Raw genomic sequence first — 18,539 nt, 5'->3', positions numbered from 1 at the left:
CCAAGACCGCCCCATTCCTGATATTTTCTTTTATCTTGAGACACCGCCAGAAAAAAAAGTTCTTCATTTTCCCTGCTCTTGTGTGCCAGGGATTTGTATTCATTTTGTGGTTATTGCTTGTCTACCATATGCCAGGCAATGTTTCTGTTAGCTTATTATCATTCAATAATTAGCCCTAGAGGGCAATACTTGTGGATTTTCATAGGACTTCCACAGGTCATCTCCTATATTCCACTAACTTTCCTTGTTGATAGAATTGGCGGTTCATCCCTCACCGTTTAATATGTTGAGGAACAGAGTCCTGACGAAATTCAGTGACTTGGGGTGCCTGGGTGGCTCAGTGGGTTAAATGCCCAACTCTGGGTTTCGGCTCAGGTCATGATCTCGGGGTGCGTGATGGAGCCCCGCATGGGGCCCTGCGCTCAGTGTGGAGTCTGCTTGTCCCTCTCCCTCTGCTCCTCTCTCTCTCTTTCTCAAATAAATAAAATCTAAAATTTAAATTAAAAAAAAATATTCAGTGACTTGACCAAAGGCCACAAAGTAGTGAAGATGAAACTGGTACCCAAACCTGGGTTTCCTGACTCTCCACCTGCCCTTAAATATGTACTGGAAAAAAATGAAGCTAAGATGTTGGTCTGTCAGCTCCGAGGCAGATCTGGTGTAGGAGGCATCAGCAGAGGTCTCTCCAGTCAGGGCATCCTCTGGGCACAGAGCCCTTCCCTCCACTGGACTGAGATGGGGTGCTTCCAGGTGAGGGCAGCAGGAAGAGATAGCAAGGAAGTTTTAGCCTCACCTGGAGCTTATATTTAAAGCCACATGTTACTCTAGACAATGGCTTTGGAGACGGAGAAATGTACTCCCGCCAGTACTTACCGTGTCTGCATATCCCTGGGCCATCCCGAGTCTCACTCTTCTCCATGTGCAATGGAGATCACACGTATGTCCACTTCGTACTTAGGAGGCTTGAAGAAGGCCTGAGGCTTTGCAAACTGGCAGCAATTTGGATTAATACGAACTCCACTCCCCCCGCGCGCCCCTACCCATCCATACCCCCCTCCTCGGGGCACAGAAAACTTTTCCCCAACACCTGACCTACCCAGGCCACTATCTCCACCACCCAGGGAGTGTGAATTCCCCACGCCGGTTCTCCGTCAGGCGAGCGCCCTCCCACCTCCCGCTCTTGTTTTTGTTTCGCCTTTGGGAGGGAGACCATCTCGATCTAGGTTCTCTCGGTCTTGCTAGATCTCTCTCCATTATCCGTTCCCGCCGCCTCCGCGGGCAATCCGGGCAGGTCGGGCGGGTCGCTGTCTCGGGCTCCACCCTCGGCTCCCGCCGCAGGTGCGAGCGTGGGTCCCGCGCCCTCCCCACCCCCCACCCCCGCCCCCCCGCCCCGGGAGCCGCTCTCTCCGGCTGGGTTTAGGTCTGTCTTCTTCACCCTCGGCGAGTCAGAAACAAAGGAGGGGGGGTGGGGGAGCGCACCATCTCCGGCTCCGCGATTCGCCCTTTATTCTGAACTCGCAACGTCAGCGGGCCCGCGGATGGAACCGCGGGGCGCGGGCCGGGGAGCTGGCGGCGGGGGCGCGCGGGGGCCCGGGCCGCGTGGGCGCCGGGATGGAGGGCGCCGAGGGGCGGGGAGCGGGCGTGCGTGTGTGTGCGAGTGCGAGGGAGGCCGGCCTTTAGTGTAACCGGAGCTACAAAGAAGGGGAGAGTCCGGGAGAGGGAGGGAGGAGCGGCGGCGGCGGCGGCGGGGGGCAGCTCCGCCAGCCGGCCCCTTCCCCCCGCGCCCGCGCCCACCCGGAATGATGAAGAAGAACAATTCCGCCAAGAGGGTGAGTGCGCCCGCCGCCCGCGCTCCCAGGACCCCAGCCCCGCGGCCCCGGCGCCGCACCGGGGGGCTTTTGTGTGCGGACTTGGGTCGGGGGCTTGGACTTGGCTCACTTTGCGCCCGCCCCCCGCGCCCCCTCCCCCGGGCCCGGCCGCCGCCTGCGTGCGCGCGGCTGAGGCCCCGAAGACAATGAGAAATAAAATAAAATGCCGTTCATCCCGGCGTGGCGGGGACCGAGGCTGCGGGAGGGGGCGGGGGAACTGGCGGCCAGCCGGAGGCCACCCTCCGCCCAGGCCGGGCCCCGGCGCCCCCTCCTCTCGCACTTGGAGTTGTTTATGTGGGGGAAGCGGGAGGGCGGCGGGGCGTGTGGGGGGTGGAGAGTTGCCCAGAGTGAAAACCTTCCGAGAAGTGGGGAGCGAACGCGGGGCGCCCTGAGTCCAGCCTCTGGGGGCTTGGGTGGGGGGGCGGTCACGGGAAAGCCGGGGACAGGGGAGCCGAGGAGGGTCGTGAGGGCCGGAGTGAGACGGGGAGAGGCGACAGCCACCTAACCGGAAGGTTCTGCTCTTGCCCTGGGCCAGGGGCTTCAGGATGGCAACCATCCGTCCGCACCGCCTGAGAAGGTCGGCTGGGTCCGGAAATTCTGCGGGAAAGGGATTTTCAGGGAGATCTGGAAAAACCGTTATGTGGTGCTGAAGGGGGACCAGCTGTACGTCTCTGACAAGGAGGTAGGTGCCCTCTGCCTCCTCTGTCCCCGTTTCCTCATATCCCCCCGTTTTGCCCCCGGACAGGGGACTCCTCTACTTCTGTCCCCTCCTTCCCTCGCCCCCTATTTTGTTCCAGAAGCAAGTTCACCAGTTCGGTTGGTCTCTACCCCTGTCAGGTCTGCAGAGGAAGGTTACCCTTTCTCCAGAAGCCCCGAGCAAGAATTTGAAAGTTGGGCATGCATCTTAACTTAATGATTTTGCTTTGCAAACACCTTTCCGACAAGGACGATAATCTCCCTCCCAAGGTGTCCCAAAGTTCTAAGTGTCCCCTGCTGCCCCCTACCCTATCCTAGCAGCTAGCTGAAGGTGGGATTTTTTTTTTTTTTTTCCTTTGCCCCGGCTGCTGAAAAGGCATATGCAGGTCATATCACAAGGGCAGCTGCCCCAGTCACAGAGAACACGTGGGCAACCCTTGGTCAGTCTCATATGACCTCAGGCAGAGTATCTGTGAGGGGTAGTTATTTCTGTTGAAGCCAACATTCCTAACCAGTATGCTTCCCACTCCATTTAAAAAAAAAAAAAAAAAAAAAAAGCAGCAGGGAACTCATTCTCCACCCTCTTCCTAACTTCCCCCCATTTGTATCAGAAAGCAGACAAATGGAGTCAGGAACCCCTGTCTGTCCCCGGGTAGTTAAAATGAAAACCACAGTCCACATTCAGAACCTGAGCCCAGATCACTGAATCCACACTCTTGTCCCTTTTATCTCTATTTCTTGAGATCAGTAACACCTGAGAAACTGACATTGCCCTCCAGGAGTTGGAAGTCATTCCAGTCCCTACTTCTGAGACTGTGCCCGCATTAGGCTAGGAGACTGTGCTGTGCTCCCCTGGTTGGGTGGCCCTTCCTCCCCCAATCCTGTGTCCCACCCAACCCACTCCCCCCACCCTGGGCCTAACTGGGAAGTCCACCCTGATTTCTAACCTCTTCTGCTTTCTGCAGTAGACTATATTTAGGTAAATAAATCCTTTTATGGTATTGAAACAGACACATGTGCAGTCCTAGAGAAAAAGTATTCATCTGAACACAACGTGTACCTAGCGGAGTAGGGGAGAGCTGAGCTGTGCCCAGGCCCAAGCGATCCCTGTTTCGACCTGACAGTTTAGGCTAAGCCGGGAACTTGGTGATGGAGGGCGGTGAGAGAAGGCTTTGATAGTAGGATTTCTTTTTAATGGCCACTTCCACCCCATCCCAAATCCTATAGAAGGTTTTTCCACAATTTGCTGGCTTTCCAGTTTAAAAAATAATAACGAGCAAGTGTCAAAGTGTATCTCCTGTCTTCCCCGAACTTCATAATGGCAGGAAACTCTGGTGAGCAATCAGGGAGAACTTCCCACACGTCAAAGGGGAACCATGAGAACAGTGAAAGGGGAGAAGGAACAAGACCTCTTTTCTTGTTTGTTGTTTGTCTGAAGAACAGAGTCTGGAAGCAAAAGAGCGTGCTTGCTCCCTGTTTGTGGAGGAAGGAGTACAGAGACAGGGGAAGGATGGAATGACCTCAGCCTCCAAGGCTTGGTGTCCTGTGAGTCAGGAACATCTGACCCATCCATCATGGGGCCCATTGCCCCCTGCTGAGGACTAAGAAGAAGTGGGAACAAGGAGAAGTGGGAACAAGCCTACCATTACTCCTCTTTGGAGCCCATTTCCATGCCATGGTGGGCCTGGACTTAGGGTGAAGCAGACAGAGGACTCTAGGCTCTATTCTGTCCACTTCCCACAAGCTTCAGAGCAGAATCTATTAAGATTCAAGATTTCTTTTTAAATGCGAAGTGTAATGTTTGTAATTTAGGTGTTAACATAAGAATATTCCTAACTCTGTCCCCTCGAAATTTCAACAGTCCTTTTTGTTACTTCTCATAAAGGCAGGGTCTCCCACCACCACCCCATCAAAGAAATCCTTCTCTATGGGTTGTTATGAATCACTTTCCTCAGTCAAAGGGCATCTTATGATCATGGGGTTGATGTATAGGAACAGAAACTAGATCTTGGGGAGATCTCCTGGTAGAGGAAACTGGGTTCAGGGTATCTTTTTTGGCAAGGGAAAATCCCTTTCTGTGGGCCCAGGGGAAAGGAAGGGTTAGCTTTGGAAGATCAGTAAATGAGACTTAGGGCGTTTGGTGGAGGAAAGGGCAAGGGTCTCAGAGTTGTCAGTCTTCGGTGGGAACAGTAATCTCCTCGTCCCGCTGTTTGTCTTGCCCCTTCTCCTACCGCTGCCCTATCAAGGCCTAATCTCTGTCACTGTCTCCTTCCTGGGGTTCCTCGTCAGCTGTGTCCAGGGCAGAATATCCCCCCTCCCTTCCCTTCCCTTCCCTTCCCTTCCTGTAAGGAAAACAGAACAAGTAACTCTGTCCCGTGGCTCCATACACACACCCAGCACTTTTCTCGCTAAGAGTTCTGGTTGCTGCTGATAATCTCACGTCTGAGGAAGAAGGACAAGGGGACTGAGGCATCATCCTCCCTCCCTGCCCCACGTTTCTGGGAATTGTTCTCAGACGCCCCTTGTTGACATCTTCTCCACTGCCATCCACAATCTTCCCGGGCCTCTGGGTCACTTACCAGCCCAAAGCCCGGGAGCCCTGGAAAGGGGAAAGCCATGGAGGAGGCTCGCCAGGCCGAGGTATAGGCTGCCATTGACCCCAGAGAGGCTGTGGGATGAGCCCTCCTCCTCTGTGTCAGCCCCCTGGCCCCAATGGCAAGTCCAAGTCCCAAGGACAGGCAGGGGCAAGACCAGAGACTGGCTGGGGAGTGGAAGAGAGAATCACTCCCCCACTTCAAGGCTGCTGAGAACTAGGAGAGTAGATGAAGTTCCTCTGCCTGCACACAGCTCGGGGGGAGGGTACGTGTCTTCCAGGAGAGGTATGAAAGTGCTTTTATCTGTTTGTTTAGTCTTTTTTTTTTTTTAAGGATTTTGTTTATTTATTTGACAGAGATTGCAAGTAGGCAGAGAGGCAGGCAGAGAGAGAGGGGGAAGCAGGCTCCCCGCTGAGCAGAGAGCCCTATGCGGGGCTCGATCCCAGGACCCTGAGATCATGACCTGAGCCGGAGGCAAAGGCTTAACCCACTGAGCCACCCAGGCACCCCGGTTTGCTTAGGGTTTGCTTAGTCTTAGCAGAACAAGCACTGGTGCTTTTCATCTCATCCCAGGAAAACAAAAACAGCTCATTCCCAGGCTCAAACGGCAGAGGGTGAAAGCGCTTTCCAATCCCAGTCTGCTGGTCTGAGATGGTGACTAAGTCCCTCCCCTCTTGCAAGCCAGAATAGTCCATAAGCCACAGCTTCAGAGTCCCAGGACTTCGGGGAACACCTTAGCAGAGAGGAGAAACGACAGAGAGGTTTCAAACAGACTTTGGCAGAAATATTACTGGCATTTGCTTTGTGACTCTCCGCAGAGGCTTGTGGGGTCAGAGGATGTAGAGAGAAGTGTGGTCTCTGTTGAGACAATGGGCGAGAGAGTGAAGGGCCAAATGCTGGCTAAAGGTGGGAAGGGTGCCAGAGAGGCGCCATGAGCAGGGAGGGCTCCATGTAGACACAGAGGAGAACTTCCTGGCAGGAAGACGCTTTGGCTCTCAAACTGGAACCATGGAAAGAAGGAGCAGAATACAAGTCTGAAATTTCCTCCTCCAGGGACAGCCTGAGTGCATCTTTGTCCAGAGAGAGGTGGATGACTTAAAACGGCTCTTGAAGCCTGCAAGTCTTCTCAGTAGCTCAGAGGGCAAACTGCAGGTGTATTTTTTGGCTTGTGTGAACAAACAACACAGGGGACTGTTGTTTCTATGGCTCTGAAGCTTCTGAAATGAAGGAGGTTGATGACTCTTTAGAATAGTATGTATTTGAGGAAGGAGTCAGGTCAGGGAAGAAAACCTGGCTGACTCAGTCAGGGGAGTGTGCGCCTTATAATCTTGGGGGTCTGAGTTCGAGCCCCAGGTTGGGTATAGAGATTACTTTAAAAAATAATAAAATCTTTTAAAAAAAATAAGCAACAATGCAAATGTTTAATGAGATGGGGGAGACCTGAGGTAGCCTTTGCCTCGAGACACTCCGTGATGCTGACCCTGCTTTTATCTTCTCCCTTGGGGTGATCAACAGCCATCCCAGTCTTGGTTTCTTCAGGATGGTAGGATTAACCTGTTAGCCTCTACGTAAGCCATGTCTTTTGAAGGACATAATGGGAGTCAGAGTGAAGAGAGACATCCTGGGTCTCTGGAAACAGCTTAGCTGAAGAGAGTGGGGCTAAGGGGTTTGCATGGAAACCCACCTGAAGAGTCAGGGCTTGAGGGCTCCCGCAGGACTGTGCCCACTGTTGGACCTGTGTGGGCCTTGGGTCAGACAGCTTTCCTACCCTGTTCCCCCCCCCCTCCCATTAGGTTATCCTGCTTCCCAGGACCGGTCTAAATGAACAGTCCGAGGAAAGGCATGAGGTCGTTTTATCCTCAGCACCTCCCCTCTGACCCTCCCCCAGGTAAAAGATGAGAAAAATATTCAAGAGGTGTTTGACCTGAGCGACTACGAGAAGTGTGAAGAGCTCCGGAAATCCAAGAGCAGGAGCAAGAAAAACCATAGCAAGTTTACTCTTGCCCACTCCAAACAGCCTGGCAACACGGTATGTCGCGCCTGCCTCCTGGGCCCCCAGGGAACGCAGAACACCTCAGCCCTTCAGGTTCTCTCCCACCACTCTCTGCTCAGAGGCCCTGGGCTTGCCCTCCTGCCAGCTTTTGTTACTTAACCCGAGAATATCATGGCCGTTTCCCATCCTCCAGGCAAGCCAGCCTTTGAACTGTTCAAGCACAGAGATCATCTCTCTCTCTCTCTCTCTCTCTCTCTTTGTCTCTCACACACAACACACACACGAACATCAGACATCCCTTGGAAGAAAACCAGTTTTCCCTGTACCCTGATAGGTGAAGTTCTGAATTGACTTTCTCTGTCTGAGGGGACTCAGGGAAGTTCCTATAACTTCTGTTTACTCAAGCATTTAAAGATCTTTAGTTTAGAACCTGTCCTTTATTATTTATCAAACGTCCTATAATTATCTCCAATGACATGTTAATATCCATTATCCTTCCTAGCTCTTCCTTGGTCATTTCTAAAACAACCTCTAAGCTGTGGCATATTTTAGGAATAGAGGCTGGTTTCCTTAGGTTAGGGATGACTCCGGAAGCAGAATCTCTCTCCTAGGAACTGGGTCTAATTCCTTATTTCTTCACTGTCATAGTGAGGCACCAACCCTAAAACGCTGGCTGAACCAAGAATCTTCCCCTCACAGGCTCCCAACCTGATCTTCCTAGCCGTGAGTCCAGAAGAGAAGGAATCCTGGATCAGTGCCCTCAACTCGGCCATCACTCGAGCCAAGAACCGCATCTTGGATGAGGTCAGGGGGGCTCATCTGGAGGGGAGGAACACCAGGGCAGAGGCAAAGACCGTGACTCACTTAAAGGGTCAGCTTTTGGGGTGGACCACTCTTAACTTGCTAGCCCCCAGGGCTAGACTTCTTTAGCTCCCTCTGCAAACCCCATTCTCCCACCTTCTGAGTCTCTCTGCCAACTCCTCTTTCCGTGCTTTGTGAGGCCGGGGGCCAGCCCTGGAGCCCCCACACATACAGTAGAGGCCTTGCCCTTGGATCTTCTCAGAAGCAGTTAATGGGGTGGGTTCATTTCCTGCTCCAGGCATGTTCGGGCCACAGGGGCTGCAGGGGTAGGACAGTCTCTGAAGAGCACCCATGACTCACAATGTATCTCCTCAGGTCACTGTTGAGGAGGACAGCTATCTCGCCCACCCCACTCGAGACAGGGCAAAAATCCAACACTCCCGCCGCCCCCCAACTCGGGGACACCTGATGGCCGTGGTACGTAAGTCTGTAAGAAAATAACTTGTTGAAGGGCCGACTCCGTGTCGGTCCATCTCAGACAAGACTGTCCAGCCCACCAGAGGCATCCGTGGTACCAAGGTCAAAGACCAGGGGAGTCCCTTCACCCCGTCTCCCTGCCTGATTCCTCCAAATCAGAAATAGTTAGCACCTACTATGAGTTCTAAAGCCCTTGCCCTCAATAAATTGATCATTCTTTGTGGAAAATGGGATCTACCTCAAGGAAAGTGAACACAGAAGAGGTGAACGCTGTACCATGGAGTAGAAGCTGTGAGACCGTGGCAGCCTGCCTGACAGGGAGCGGCACTGGGTCATGTAGTCACCTCGAGGCTCACCGTGAATGCCTGGAACTCGCAGAGTGCTGCTTCCTGTCACCGTCCCAGCTCTCAGTCTCTAGGGAGAGAGGCAGTTGGGGGTACTAGAAAGAACTCAGGCTTTTTAATCGCATAGAACCAGGTGGGAACCTAGGTTTGTGATTTACTCTCTCTGTGTGACTCCCTGAAGCCACCAGTCTTCAGCAGGAAAGGGAGGCAGTCACCGTGCCTACCCTGAGGGGCTGCTAGGAGGAACGAATGATTGAAACAACATGTATCTCAGTATACATGAGGTGCTGAATAATGCCTGCGTTATTTTTTCTATAGTATTCTGGAATTAGAACAAGTTTGACTTGAAGACAGGGGGTGCTGAGCTTTAAAGGGCAGAGGCGGTTCGAGGACACAGATGGAAAAGGACAGTGTATGTGTGTGGACCCTCCTGTGTGTGTCCAACCCAGTTTGATGTGTAGAGTCCACAAGACAGAGGGGGAAAGGTGCTCTCTGGGAAGTTTATAGTAAAACGGAGAATATGGGAAATGGGCAGGAGAAGTTCCTGTAAATCACAGGAAAATGAGAAGTTCCGATCACTATCAAAGGAATAAGAAACAGTAAGAAAGTCCAAGGGCTCCATCAGGATGGGGTGCTTCTCATTTAGGGAAGGCACCTTGAGGAGGAAAAGGATCAGTTTGCCTCTGTCTTTCAGACAGTCCCTCCTGAACCGCCTCCTGATGGCTGTTCCCCCCACTTCACACCTCCCTTCTCCCTCTCTCTCTAGGCTTCCACCTCTACCTCCGACGGGATGCTGACCTTGGACCTGATCCAGGAGGAAGACCCCTCCCCCGAGGAGCCAACCTCTTGTGCTGAGAGCTTCCGGGTGGACCTGGACAAGTCCGTGGCCCAGCTGGCAGGCGGCCGGCGGAGAGCAGACTCAGACCGTATCCAGCCCTCCTCAGACCGAGCCAGCGGCCTTCCCCGATCTTGGGAAAAGCCAGACAAAGGGGCCACGTACACCCCACAGGCCCCAAAGAAGTTGACCACCACAGAGAAAGGCCGCTGTGCCTCCTTGGAGGAGATCCTGTCCCAGCGGGACGCTGCCCCAGCCCGCACCCTCCAGCTGCGGCCCGAAGACCCCCCAGCCCTCCTTCCCCCACACCCGGGCCAGCTGTCCCGGATCCAGGACCTGGTAGCGAGGAAACTGGAGAAGACTCAGGAGCTGCTGGCAGAGGTTCAGGGACTGGGCGATGGGAAGCGAAAGGCCAAGGACCCCCCTCGGTCTCCTCCGGATTCCGAGTCAGAGCAATTGCTGCTGGAAACAGAGCGGCTGCTGGGAGAGGCGTCGTCAAACTGGAGCCAGGCGAAGCGGGTGCTACAAGAAGTCAGGGAGCTGAGGGACCTGTACAGACAGATGGACCTGCAGACCCCCGACTCCCACCTCAGACCCGCCCCTCAGCACAGTCAGTACCGGAAAAGCCTGATGTGAAGGAAGGGGTCGGCGGCTGGGACTTGGGGGCGTGGGGTACACAGACTCTTATCTTCAAGTGTTGCAGGATAAAGCTTTTTTATTTACCTCAGTCAAAAAAAGGAAAAAAAAACAAACACAAAACTCGTTGCTCTTGCTGCTGCCCAACCTTCCCCCCACCCTCCTTTCCTTCCTTACCCGTGGCTGTTTTCTCTGACACCTCAGTTGCCTCAGATTTGAGGAGGTGACCCCTGCATTAGTATTAAGAAGCTTTCACGTAGATGAAGAGGGAGGGGGTGGAATAAAGGCATAGTCTGGCCACTTACACACACCACCTCTCTGAGACACAGCAGGGAACGTTCTGCTGCTCCCAAGGATATGTATAAGCTAAGTTTGGCGGGGGAGGCTTTTTCTCTTGTGTCCCATTCCAGGTTGTCAATCCGAGGGTGAAATTTCAGCTGTCCAGCTCTAGCCCTGGGGATGTGGAAGCCATTGCCAACTGCACACACAGAAGTGACACCTGTCCCAGCCCTGAGTAGGATTTGTGGGACACCCCCCCCCGCACCAGACACACCAGCTTCTTGTTCATATCATCTGAGACCAAGCAGCCTGGATATCTTGTCTGCCTGGTGTCGTCATTTCCCACACCTTTCCCAACACCAACTCGAAGATCCAGTGTCGGACAGTTGGAATGGTGTGGTCCTTCGGTGAGAGGGGGCCCAGTGTAGGGGCAACTGACCCCACAGAAGAACGGCACTAAGAACGAAACTGATTTGCAATGCAAGCTGGGCAGGATTGAGGGGAAAACCAAACGTGTGCCCAGGTTCCTCTTTTGGCCAAGCTACGGTTTCCTGTAGCCTCTCCCTCTCCTTCCTCAAACCTCTTTCCCAACACTCATCAGGCCCCGACTTCAGCGAAACAGCTTTGTGCTCACACCACCACCCTCCTGGCCAGGCTCCCTTGCATTCTTGTCAACACGAGAGCTCACACACTCATTCTGTTTAGTTTGCTGCTTTCCTCTGCAGTTCCTTAGATCAGGTTAGCAACAGTGACAGGGGCCAGAGAAGAGTTGTGAAGGCAAGAGCTGAGTGGGGTTTGACAAGAAGGGAACAGGCTCACGAATCAGCTAAAGGGGTTAGAAACCACTTGGAAGTGTACGCAGCCCTTGCTAGCCCCTTGACCCTCTCCCCTAGATCTCCTCTCGCCTCCAAGAGCCAGGACCTAGCGCTTCTCTTGTGGTAAGGGGGGAGGTGGGGGACAACTTTGGGACAGACTTCCTGTTGGCACTGGCAGTGAGGCGGCCCTAATGTGACGTTCAGGAAGACACAGTAGGAGGGAGAAAAGGAAAATCCTCTGGGTGAAGTTCAGACCCTTCAATCCCCATTCTTCTGCTCTGATGTTGCTTCCACATCCCAAGTAAGCAAGATGGGAGATGTCTCCAAGTTCAATGGTCTCTATGGAAGAGAGGTTCTTGCACCATGCAATCCTGAAGATTTTTCTCTAGATCTAGCTGTGGTTCTTTAAACAAACTTAGACATACTCCTCTTCCCCAAGGAATATGTATCCAATTTGAGTGAAAGCCACCTAAATGTCATCCCCAGGGTCTCCTGAGGTAGCAGGAAGTCTGGGTGTTCAGACTTGCCATCCTCCAGACAGGCCTCGCTCTCCTAAACTCGCACGGTCAGGAGACCCACCCGTCGTCAAGTCATGAAAATCAAGGTTAAAATATTTCCTTGTAGAAGTCCCTATCTTTGTATAAGTTTTATTTTACCAGCACCCTCCCTCTTCTTTTTCTTCCTGGTTGCTCCCACATAATGAAGAAAAAGACCAAAGTGAGAAGGACATGTGTAGCCCCACGAGTCAATTCCCTGTGGCTGCCAGAGGAGATAGAGGACACAGGGAGGCGCTGGGAGGAGAATGACAGGTGAGGGGAGCAGAAAAGAAAGATCAGGCCCCCCGGAGACTAAGACCCAGGCACCAGAACCAGGTCACAGGGGACCGAAACGAGCCCAGCTTTGAAACCAAACAGATTTGGGTTCAGATTCTGACTTTTTTTTGCCATGAGGCCCCAGGCAAGGCACCAGCTGTCTGAGTGTCAGTTTTCTCATCTGCAAAATGGAGACCTCTTCACCGGCAGGCAAAGAGGACATAGGAAGTGCCTGCCATCTGGCCGGAAGTAACCGCTAGCACTCATCAAGTGGCCACACGGACCACATGCCCACCGGCCGTGGTAGCTGTGCTCAGGGAAATGACGCGGTAGGCTGGGGACAGCAAGGACTAGGAGACCTAAAGCCTGGGGTTGATCACTGCCACTTTGTCCTAGTCCGGGAGCCAGCTGGGTCCACCCTCCAGGCAGCGGCCATGCCCCTTCTTCAAGAAGAGACAGGACCAGGGACAGTGCTAAGGTTGGAGATAGACAGGGAGAGCCCCAACTCTCCTGTCTTCCAGAGCTGGGAGATGAGCACCAAGCCAGCCTTCCCACTGGGACCCTGAAGGTGGGCCGACGGGAGGACAAGAGCACCAGGAGCCCAGCTTCCCCTCTCCCAGCCCTCTCTCTCTGCATTCTATCAGCCCCATCCTTCACCTGCCATATTGCCTCCACTCCCTCCCAGTTGTAGGGTTTTGGGGTAAACGGGTAGATCGAGCAGGGGGCTGTGAGCCAACTTGCTTATCACACAATTACGGGGGGACCTGCTTCAGGATGTGTAGTTTTTCTTCCTCCCCTTCCCTGTTCCATCAATTGTGCTATATTCTTTTCTTACACAAAGGAACTGGAAAAAGGAGAATCTTTGGGGAGGCTCTAGGATGGAGAGATGAAGAAATCCAGGACACAGAGTTGAAGCAGGGGAGGGAGTGGAGACAGGTGAAGAACTCAGTGCCATTTCCTATTTCAGTGACCTTTTTCTCCACTTTGCCTGTTCTTCCACACTCACTTGTGAAGTAGGGGTTTGGGGAACAGGAGGATAATGTCTCAGGTGCTGACCTGAAGAGCTGATGGGTTCCTGTGCATGCTGTCTCACAGAGCTGTAGGCTGTTTAGGGTGAGAAGGGGAGAACCCCACAAGTTTCACAAACTCCTGCTCCTGCCTTCGGAAAGCATGCCGTGCTGAGCCTGGAACGCTGACCCCTGCTCCCAGCCCCTCTGTCAACAGTATATTCTACCTCATGCTCCCCAAAAACCAGTCCCCCCAAATCTCTCCCTTTTCTACACCTCATAAGGAAGCCGACGCAGCCCCATTCCACCTCCCTCGAAGCTCGGCTCCAGCCTCCTCCCCTTCTCACTCCCAGCCCCTGCTCTTTCATTTCTCTTCCTCCTTTCTTCCAAGCACCCAGTCTCCCAGCTACGGCAGCCAATCCCCAGCCTGCTCTGGAGCCACACCATATAAGGAGAGGTTGGAAAGAAACCCGGGTAAAGGCGGGAGCAAACACAACACAGACACACAGACACAGACACACACACACACACACTCACGCACCCAAGAGTTTGAGCGCCTTTCTGCACGTGACCCTGTGTCTGCCCGTCTGTGGGTACGACACCCGTCTCACCAGTCCCCGTCCCTGGCTCACCCCACCCACAGAACCAGGAACCTGTTTGCTATTCCCCGCCTTTATTCGCGCCCCCCTGAGACCATCACTCCAACCAGTTGCCTCTGACCTAGATTTTCTGCACTAATTACAAGCCTAACGAGATCTAACAAATACCCAACTTAGCACAGCTGAGACCCTTGAGGTCAATTAGTACAACCCAGCTCAGCTCAGGAAATGAGAGATGGAACCAGTGCCTCACCCCAGCCCCAGCCCAACCCCGGCCTTGGAAGCAGACAGGGCGAGAACGCAAAAATTAGCAGAACCAGTTTAAAAATAGGATCTTGGAGAGTTAACAAATGTGCGGAAACCTGCATTAAGGTTGGAAAGAATACAGATTCCCAGTTCCTCCGAAGTCATCAGGAGGGTAGAGGTTGGTACAGCGACAGGAACGAGGCACATAAGGCAGTTTTCTTTTTCTTTTTTTTCTTTTTTTTTTTTTTAAGATTTTATTTATTTATCTGACAGAGAGAGAGATCACAAGTAGCCAGAGAGTGGGAGGGGGGGGATGTAGGCTCCCTGCTGAGCAGAGAGCCCCATGTGATGTGGGGCTCGATCCCAGGACCCTGAGATCATGACTGAGCTGAAGGGAGCAGCTTAATCCACTGAGCCACCCAGGTGCCCCCAGTTTCTTTTTCTTAAGGACAATTTGGAGAAGAGTAACTCCTAGAAGAGTGGGTAGCACTGGAATCTTGATCTGCACCCCCATCTCCAACTCTTAATCCCTCTTCCTCTTTGCTTCCTGCTTTGGACAAGTCGGGGTAGTCTCCCCTGTCTTTCCTGCTGGTTTGGAGTAACTCTGAAATCACCTACTTCTTTCAGAAATGCTAGATTCAGCCTCGCCCTTGCTTTTCCTTCTTCCAGATATTAAAACAATGAGAGCAAAGAGCCCTTTCTTCCGGAGAAACACAGAAAAGTGGAACATAACGGTGAACAGGTTGGGGTTAACGAGGTACTCCAATGACGCCCAATTACTGTCCCCAAGATGAAGGCTGAGAAGGAACAGTCAGTAGTGGTAGAATCGGGTGGCTTGTGCAGTTTTCCCACCTGGCAGGACTGAGAGACACAAGGGCAAGCCGATGGAGCAGGGCAGTGTGGTCCTCCGTTTGCTGGGTTCCTTTCTGAGGGTGGCAAACCAAGGCGGTAGACCAGCTGTCCTAACGTCATTCCTAGCGCTGGTGGCTGTGTTGGGGTGGGAAAGGAAGGAGAAGGCGAGCGAAGTGCTCTTTGCCCAAGTGGGGAGAAGGACTTGGAGCCACCTACCTCAGGAACAGAAGGTTTCCCTTCCCCCAACCTCCCCGCAGCTCAGGCTGCAGTGGGCAGCACTCTACTCCCACCCTGCCCCATTCCACAGTCCAAACGGACAAGGCGACCAAGGACCAGGTGGGCAGGACAATTCCCAGAAGCCTCATGTCTCTCTGTAGACAACTCCCAAATTCACTTTCCAGTCCCCAACCCGCCTCTGAGATCAAGGCACTTACAGCCACGTGCCCATCTGAGGTCTCTACTTCAGTGTCTAACAGGCGGCTCAAACTTAAATAAATGTGGGAAACCCTTATGTAATGGTCCTTGCTGAATCACCCTCCTTCCGTGTTCTCTTGGAGTGTGAGTTTACTGTTCCTCTGCTGAAGAGGCATTGCTATTTCTTCAACCGCCATTTGAATCTGGGTTTGCCTTGTAACTTGCTTTGGCCAACAGAATGTGCCATTGTGTAGGTCCCAGAGTTTGGACCCTAAAAGGCCTTGCAGTCCCCTCACTGCATGGAAGAAGCCTGGGCTTCTTAAAATTCAGTTGCATATGTGGAGCTTGAGCGAGCATTCTTGAGGATGTGAGGCCACCTGGGGAAAGGGGCCCTGAAACCACATGGAATCATCCCAACCTCCAAGCCTCCACACATGCACTGGCTAAACGTAGCACACCACGCAAGACCCCAAAACCCACTGTCCTGTCAACCCACGGGATTGTGAGAAATGAATAAATTTTTGTGTTGTCTTAGGCCACTAAGTTTGGGGTGATGTGTCATTCAGCAGTAGATACTGAAACAGAAATTGGTACACGGATACTACCATAATTAACATAACTGAAACACGTGGCATTAGCACTGGGCCCAGGAAGCAGAGGCGAGCAGGGCTGGCAGCAAGAAAACTATTAGTCTGGATGGGCAGGGAGGAAATTGTTATTGGATGCTTAAAGGAAGGGTCATCCGTGTGATATAGCAGTGGAATCATTTATGAAACTGTCACCTGTGGTACTTGGAATATAGAAAATGAGCCCAATAAACTTGTTGGAGGTGGCTAAGGGGGTTTCCAAGCAGAATGCTAACAATACCAGTATGTTTTTCTTCGCTGTAAATGACAAGGTATTGAAAGAGAAAGGAACTAAAAAAGGAATCAATTTGCAAGAAAAAATGGAGGGAGAAATAATAAAGAGAACTGTTTCCAACCAGAAGAAACTGGAGAAACTGAAACCTCTGGGCACTGTTGATGAAAATGTAAAATCGTGCAACCACTATGGAAAACAATATAGTAGTTCCTCCAAAAAATAAAATAAAAAGAGAATGACCACATGATCCAGCAACCCCACTCCTTGCATAGACCCAAAAGAATTGAAAGCAAGACCTTGAAGAGATCACCCATGTCTACAGCAGCATTGTTCACAATGGGCCTGAGATGGAAGTAACTCAAGTGTCCATCAATGGATGAACTGGTAAACCAAATGTTCTACATACATATAATGAAATAGTATTCAGCCTTTAAAAGGAAGGGAATCTGTCATATACTACAACATGAATGAACCTTGAGGATTTTTATTTTTTTTTTTTTTAATTTTCTAAGTAGGCTTCAAGCCTGGTGTGGAGCCCAACACAGGAAACTTGAAGACATTATGCTGAGTCAACCAAGCCAGACACAAAAAAACAAATACTATATGATTCCACTTACATGAGGTATCTAAAGTAGTCAGACTCACAGAAGCAGAAAGTAGAATGGTGGTTCCCAAGGACTGGGAAATAGGGAGTTGTTGTTTAATGGGTATGGAGTTTCTTTGGCAAGACTAGAAGGCTCCAGAGCTGGGCTGCACAACATTGTGGATATGCTTACTACTACTGAATTGCACACTTAAAAATGGATGAGATGAGGGGCGCCTGGGTGGCACAGAGGGTTAGGCCTCTGCCTTCAGCTCAGGTCATGGTCTCAGGGTCCTGGGATCGAGCCCCGCATTGGGCTCTCTGCTCGGCAGGGAGCCTGCTTCCCCCTCTTCTCCCTGTCTGCCTCTCTGCCTGCTTGTGATCTCTGTCAAATAAATAAATAAAATATTTTTTTAAAAAATGTCATGATCCCCTGTCCAGTTCCTACACCTAAAATTGTTTGCAGACCTGAAATCTGTTGAATGAAAATGTGGATGAATCCCTAGGAGGAAGGACCCTACAGCAAGTACATGTTGTAATAATTCTACCAGCCCTTCTCCCAAAGGGACTTAACAGCCATTTACTTGGGCAACTGGAACTAGGGGAGGGGGAGTATCCAGTAGGACATAGAGTCTGAAATAAGCCTGATATTCAGAGACCTGAAATGTCACTGTGGACATAGACTACTTTGTGGGCCTGGGCCATCAAAATTGAGTCCTGGCTGAAGTCCGTCCTAAGAAGCTCCACGAGTCCATGGCCCCACCTGGTGGTCGTTGCCCCATTCCTGAAGGTGTAACTGGAACTGATTTTGGCTATTCAGAAAGTCCCTACGTTGGGTCTGTTGGCTTGTGTGGTAAGAGCTATCACAGTGGGGAAGCTTGGGAAGTTGCACCTCTCTCCCCACTCTCACACCTCTAAGGCAAGATGGTAAATAAAAAACAATACCTCAGGACAAACTAGTGGATGCCAGAGAGGAGGAGAGTTGGAGGAATGGACAAGAAGGGTGATGGGCAGGGGATGGTCTAGGCTTCCAATTACGGAATAAATCATGGGGATGAAAGGGACAGCATAGAGAATACAGTCAGTGGTACTGTAATAGTGGTGTTGTATGGTGTTGTATGGTGACAGATGGTAGCTACGCTTGTGGTGAGCATAACAGACATCAAGAGTTGTGGAATCACTTTGTGGTATATTGAAACTCATGTAACATTGTGTCAACGCTACTTCAGTTTAAAATATGGGCACCTGGGTGGCTCAGTTGGGTAAGCGGCTGCCTTTGGCTCAGGTCATAATCCTGGAGTTCTGGGATTGAGTCCCGCATAGGGGTCCTGGCTCTGTGGGGGGACTGCTTCTACCTCTGACCCTCTCCCCTCTCATGCTTTCTCTCTCTCTCTCTCAAATAGATAAAATCTTTAAAATAAATAAATATGGGCTCCACCATGGCTCCCAAAGGCGGCTCCAAGCAGCAGTGTGAGGAGAATCTGCTCCTCCAGGATTTTGGCTCTCAGCCAAGCCCTCCATGCTTTTCCTCAGGAAAGCCTTCATCGTGTCCACCATCCCCATCTAGTAGCACAGAAGAGGGAGGCTGCTGTTTCCAGAGAACTGACTCGAAACCTTCTGAAGCTGATATCAGAAAGATGTCTCGAAAGGCAAAAGATGAAAGAATCTGGTGGAAGAAGAACGAAGGTGCTGATTATGAAGCTACAACATTTTCCATCTTCTGTTAACAACACCCTATTCCTAGTCTTGGTCATCATTGCTTCCTTCTTTATACTGATGAACGTCAACCCCACAGTGAACTCTGTTTTGTTCATAAGAGTTTCATCA

The 18,539-nt window shown here is 51.8% G+C and overlaps 1 protein-coding gene across 1 annotated transcript; it reads left to right on the top strand.

The window, feature by feature from the left end:
- Window positions 1–1,546: 1,546 nt before the first annotated feature.
- On the top strand, window positions 1,547–10,555 carry PLEKHO1 (pleckstrin homology domain containing O1). Its single transcript, XM_080801203.1, has 6 exons — window positions 1,547–1,829; window positions 2,404–2,550; window positions 7,047–7,187; window positions 7,851–7,955; window positions 8,328–8,429; window positions 9,540–10,555. Exons 1-6 carry the CDS (start codon window positions 1,800–1,802, stop codon window positions 10,242–10,244), a joined length of 1,230 nt encoding a protein of 409 aa, XP_080657329.1. The 5' UTR covers window positions 1,547–1,799; the 3' UTR covers window positions 10,245–10,555.
- Window positions 10,556–18,539: the final 7,984 nt, after the last annotated feature.

The sequence above is a fragment of the Martes martes genome (assembly GCF_963455335.1).
Source record: "Martes martes genome assembly, chromosome: 4".
Taxonomy (NCBI): domain Eukaryota; kingdom Metazoa; phylum Chordata; class Mammalia; order Carnivora; family Mustelidae; genus Martes; species Martes martes.
Note: the sequence above shows the minus strand (reverse complement) of the source record. Positions and strands in the feature narration are given on the sequence as shown.

Excerpts from the sequence above, each read along its gene's own strand:
- PLEKHO1 (XM_080801203.1), top strand. The coding sequence starts at position 1,800 with ATGATGAAGAAGAACAATTCCGCCAAGAGG. Across the intron at positions 2,551-7,046 it reads TGTACGTCTCTGACAAGGAG|GTAAAAGATGAGAAAAATAT; the intron begins GTAGGTGCCCTC and ends ACCCTCCCCCAG. Across the intron at positions 7,188-7,850 it reads CCAAACAGCCTGGCAACACG|GCTCCCAACCTGATCTTCCT; the intron begins GTATGTCGCGCC and ends TTCCCCTCACAG.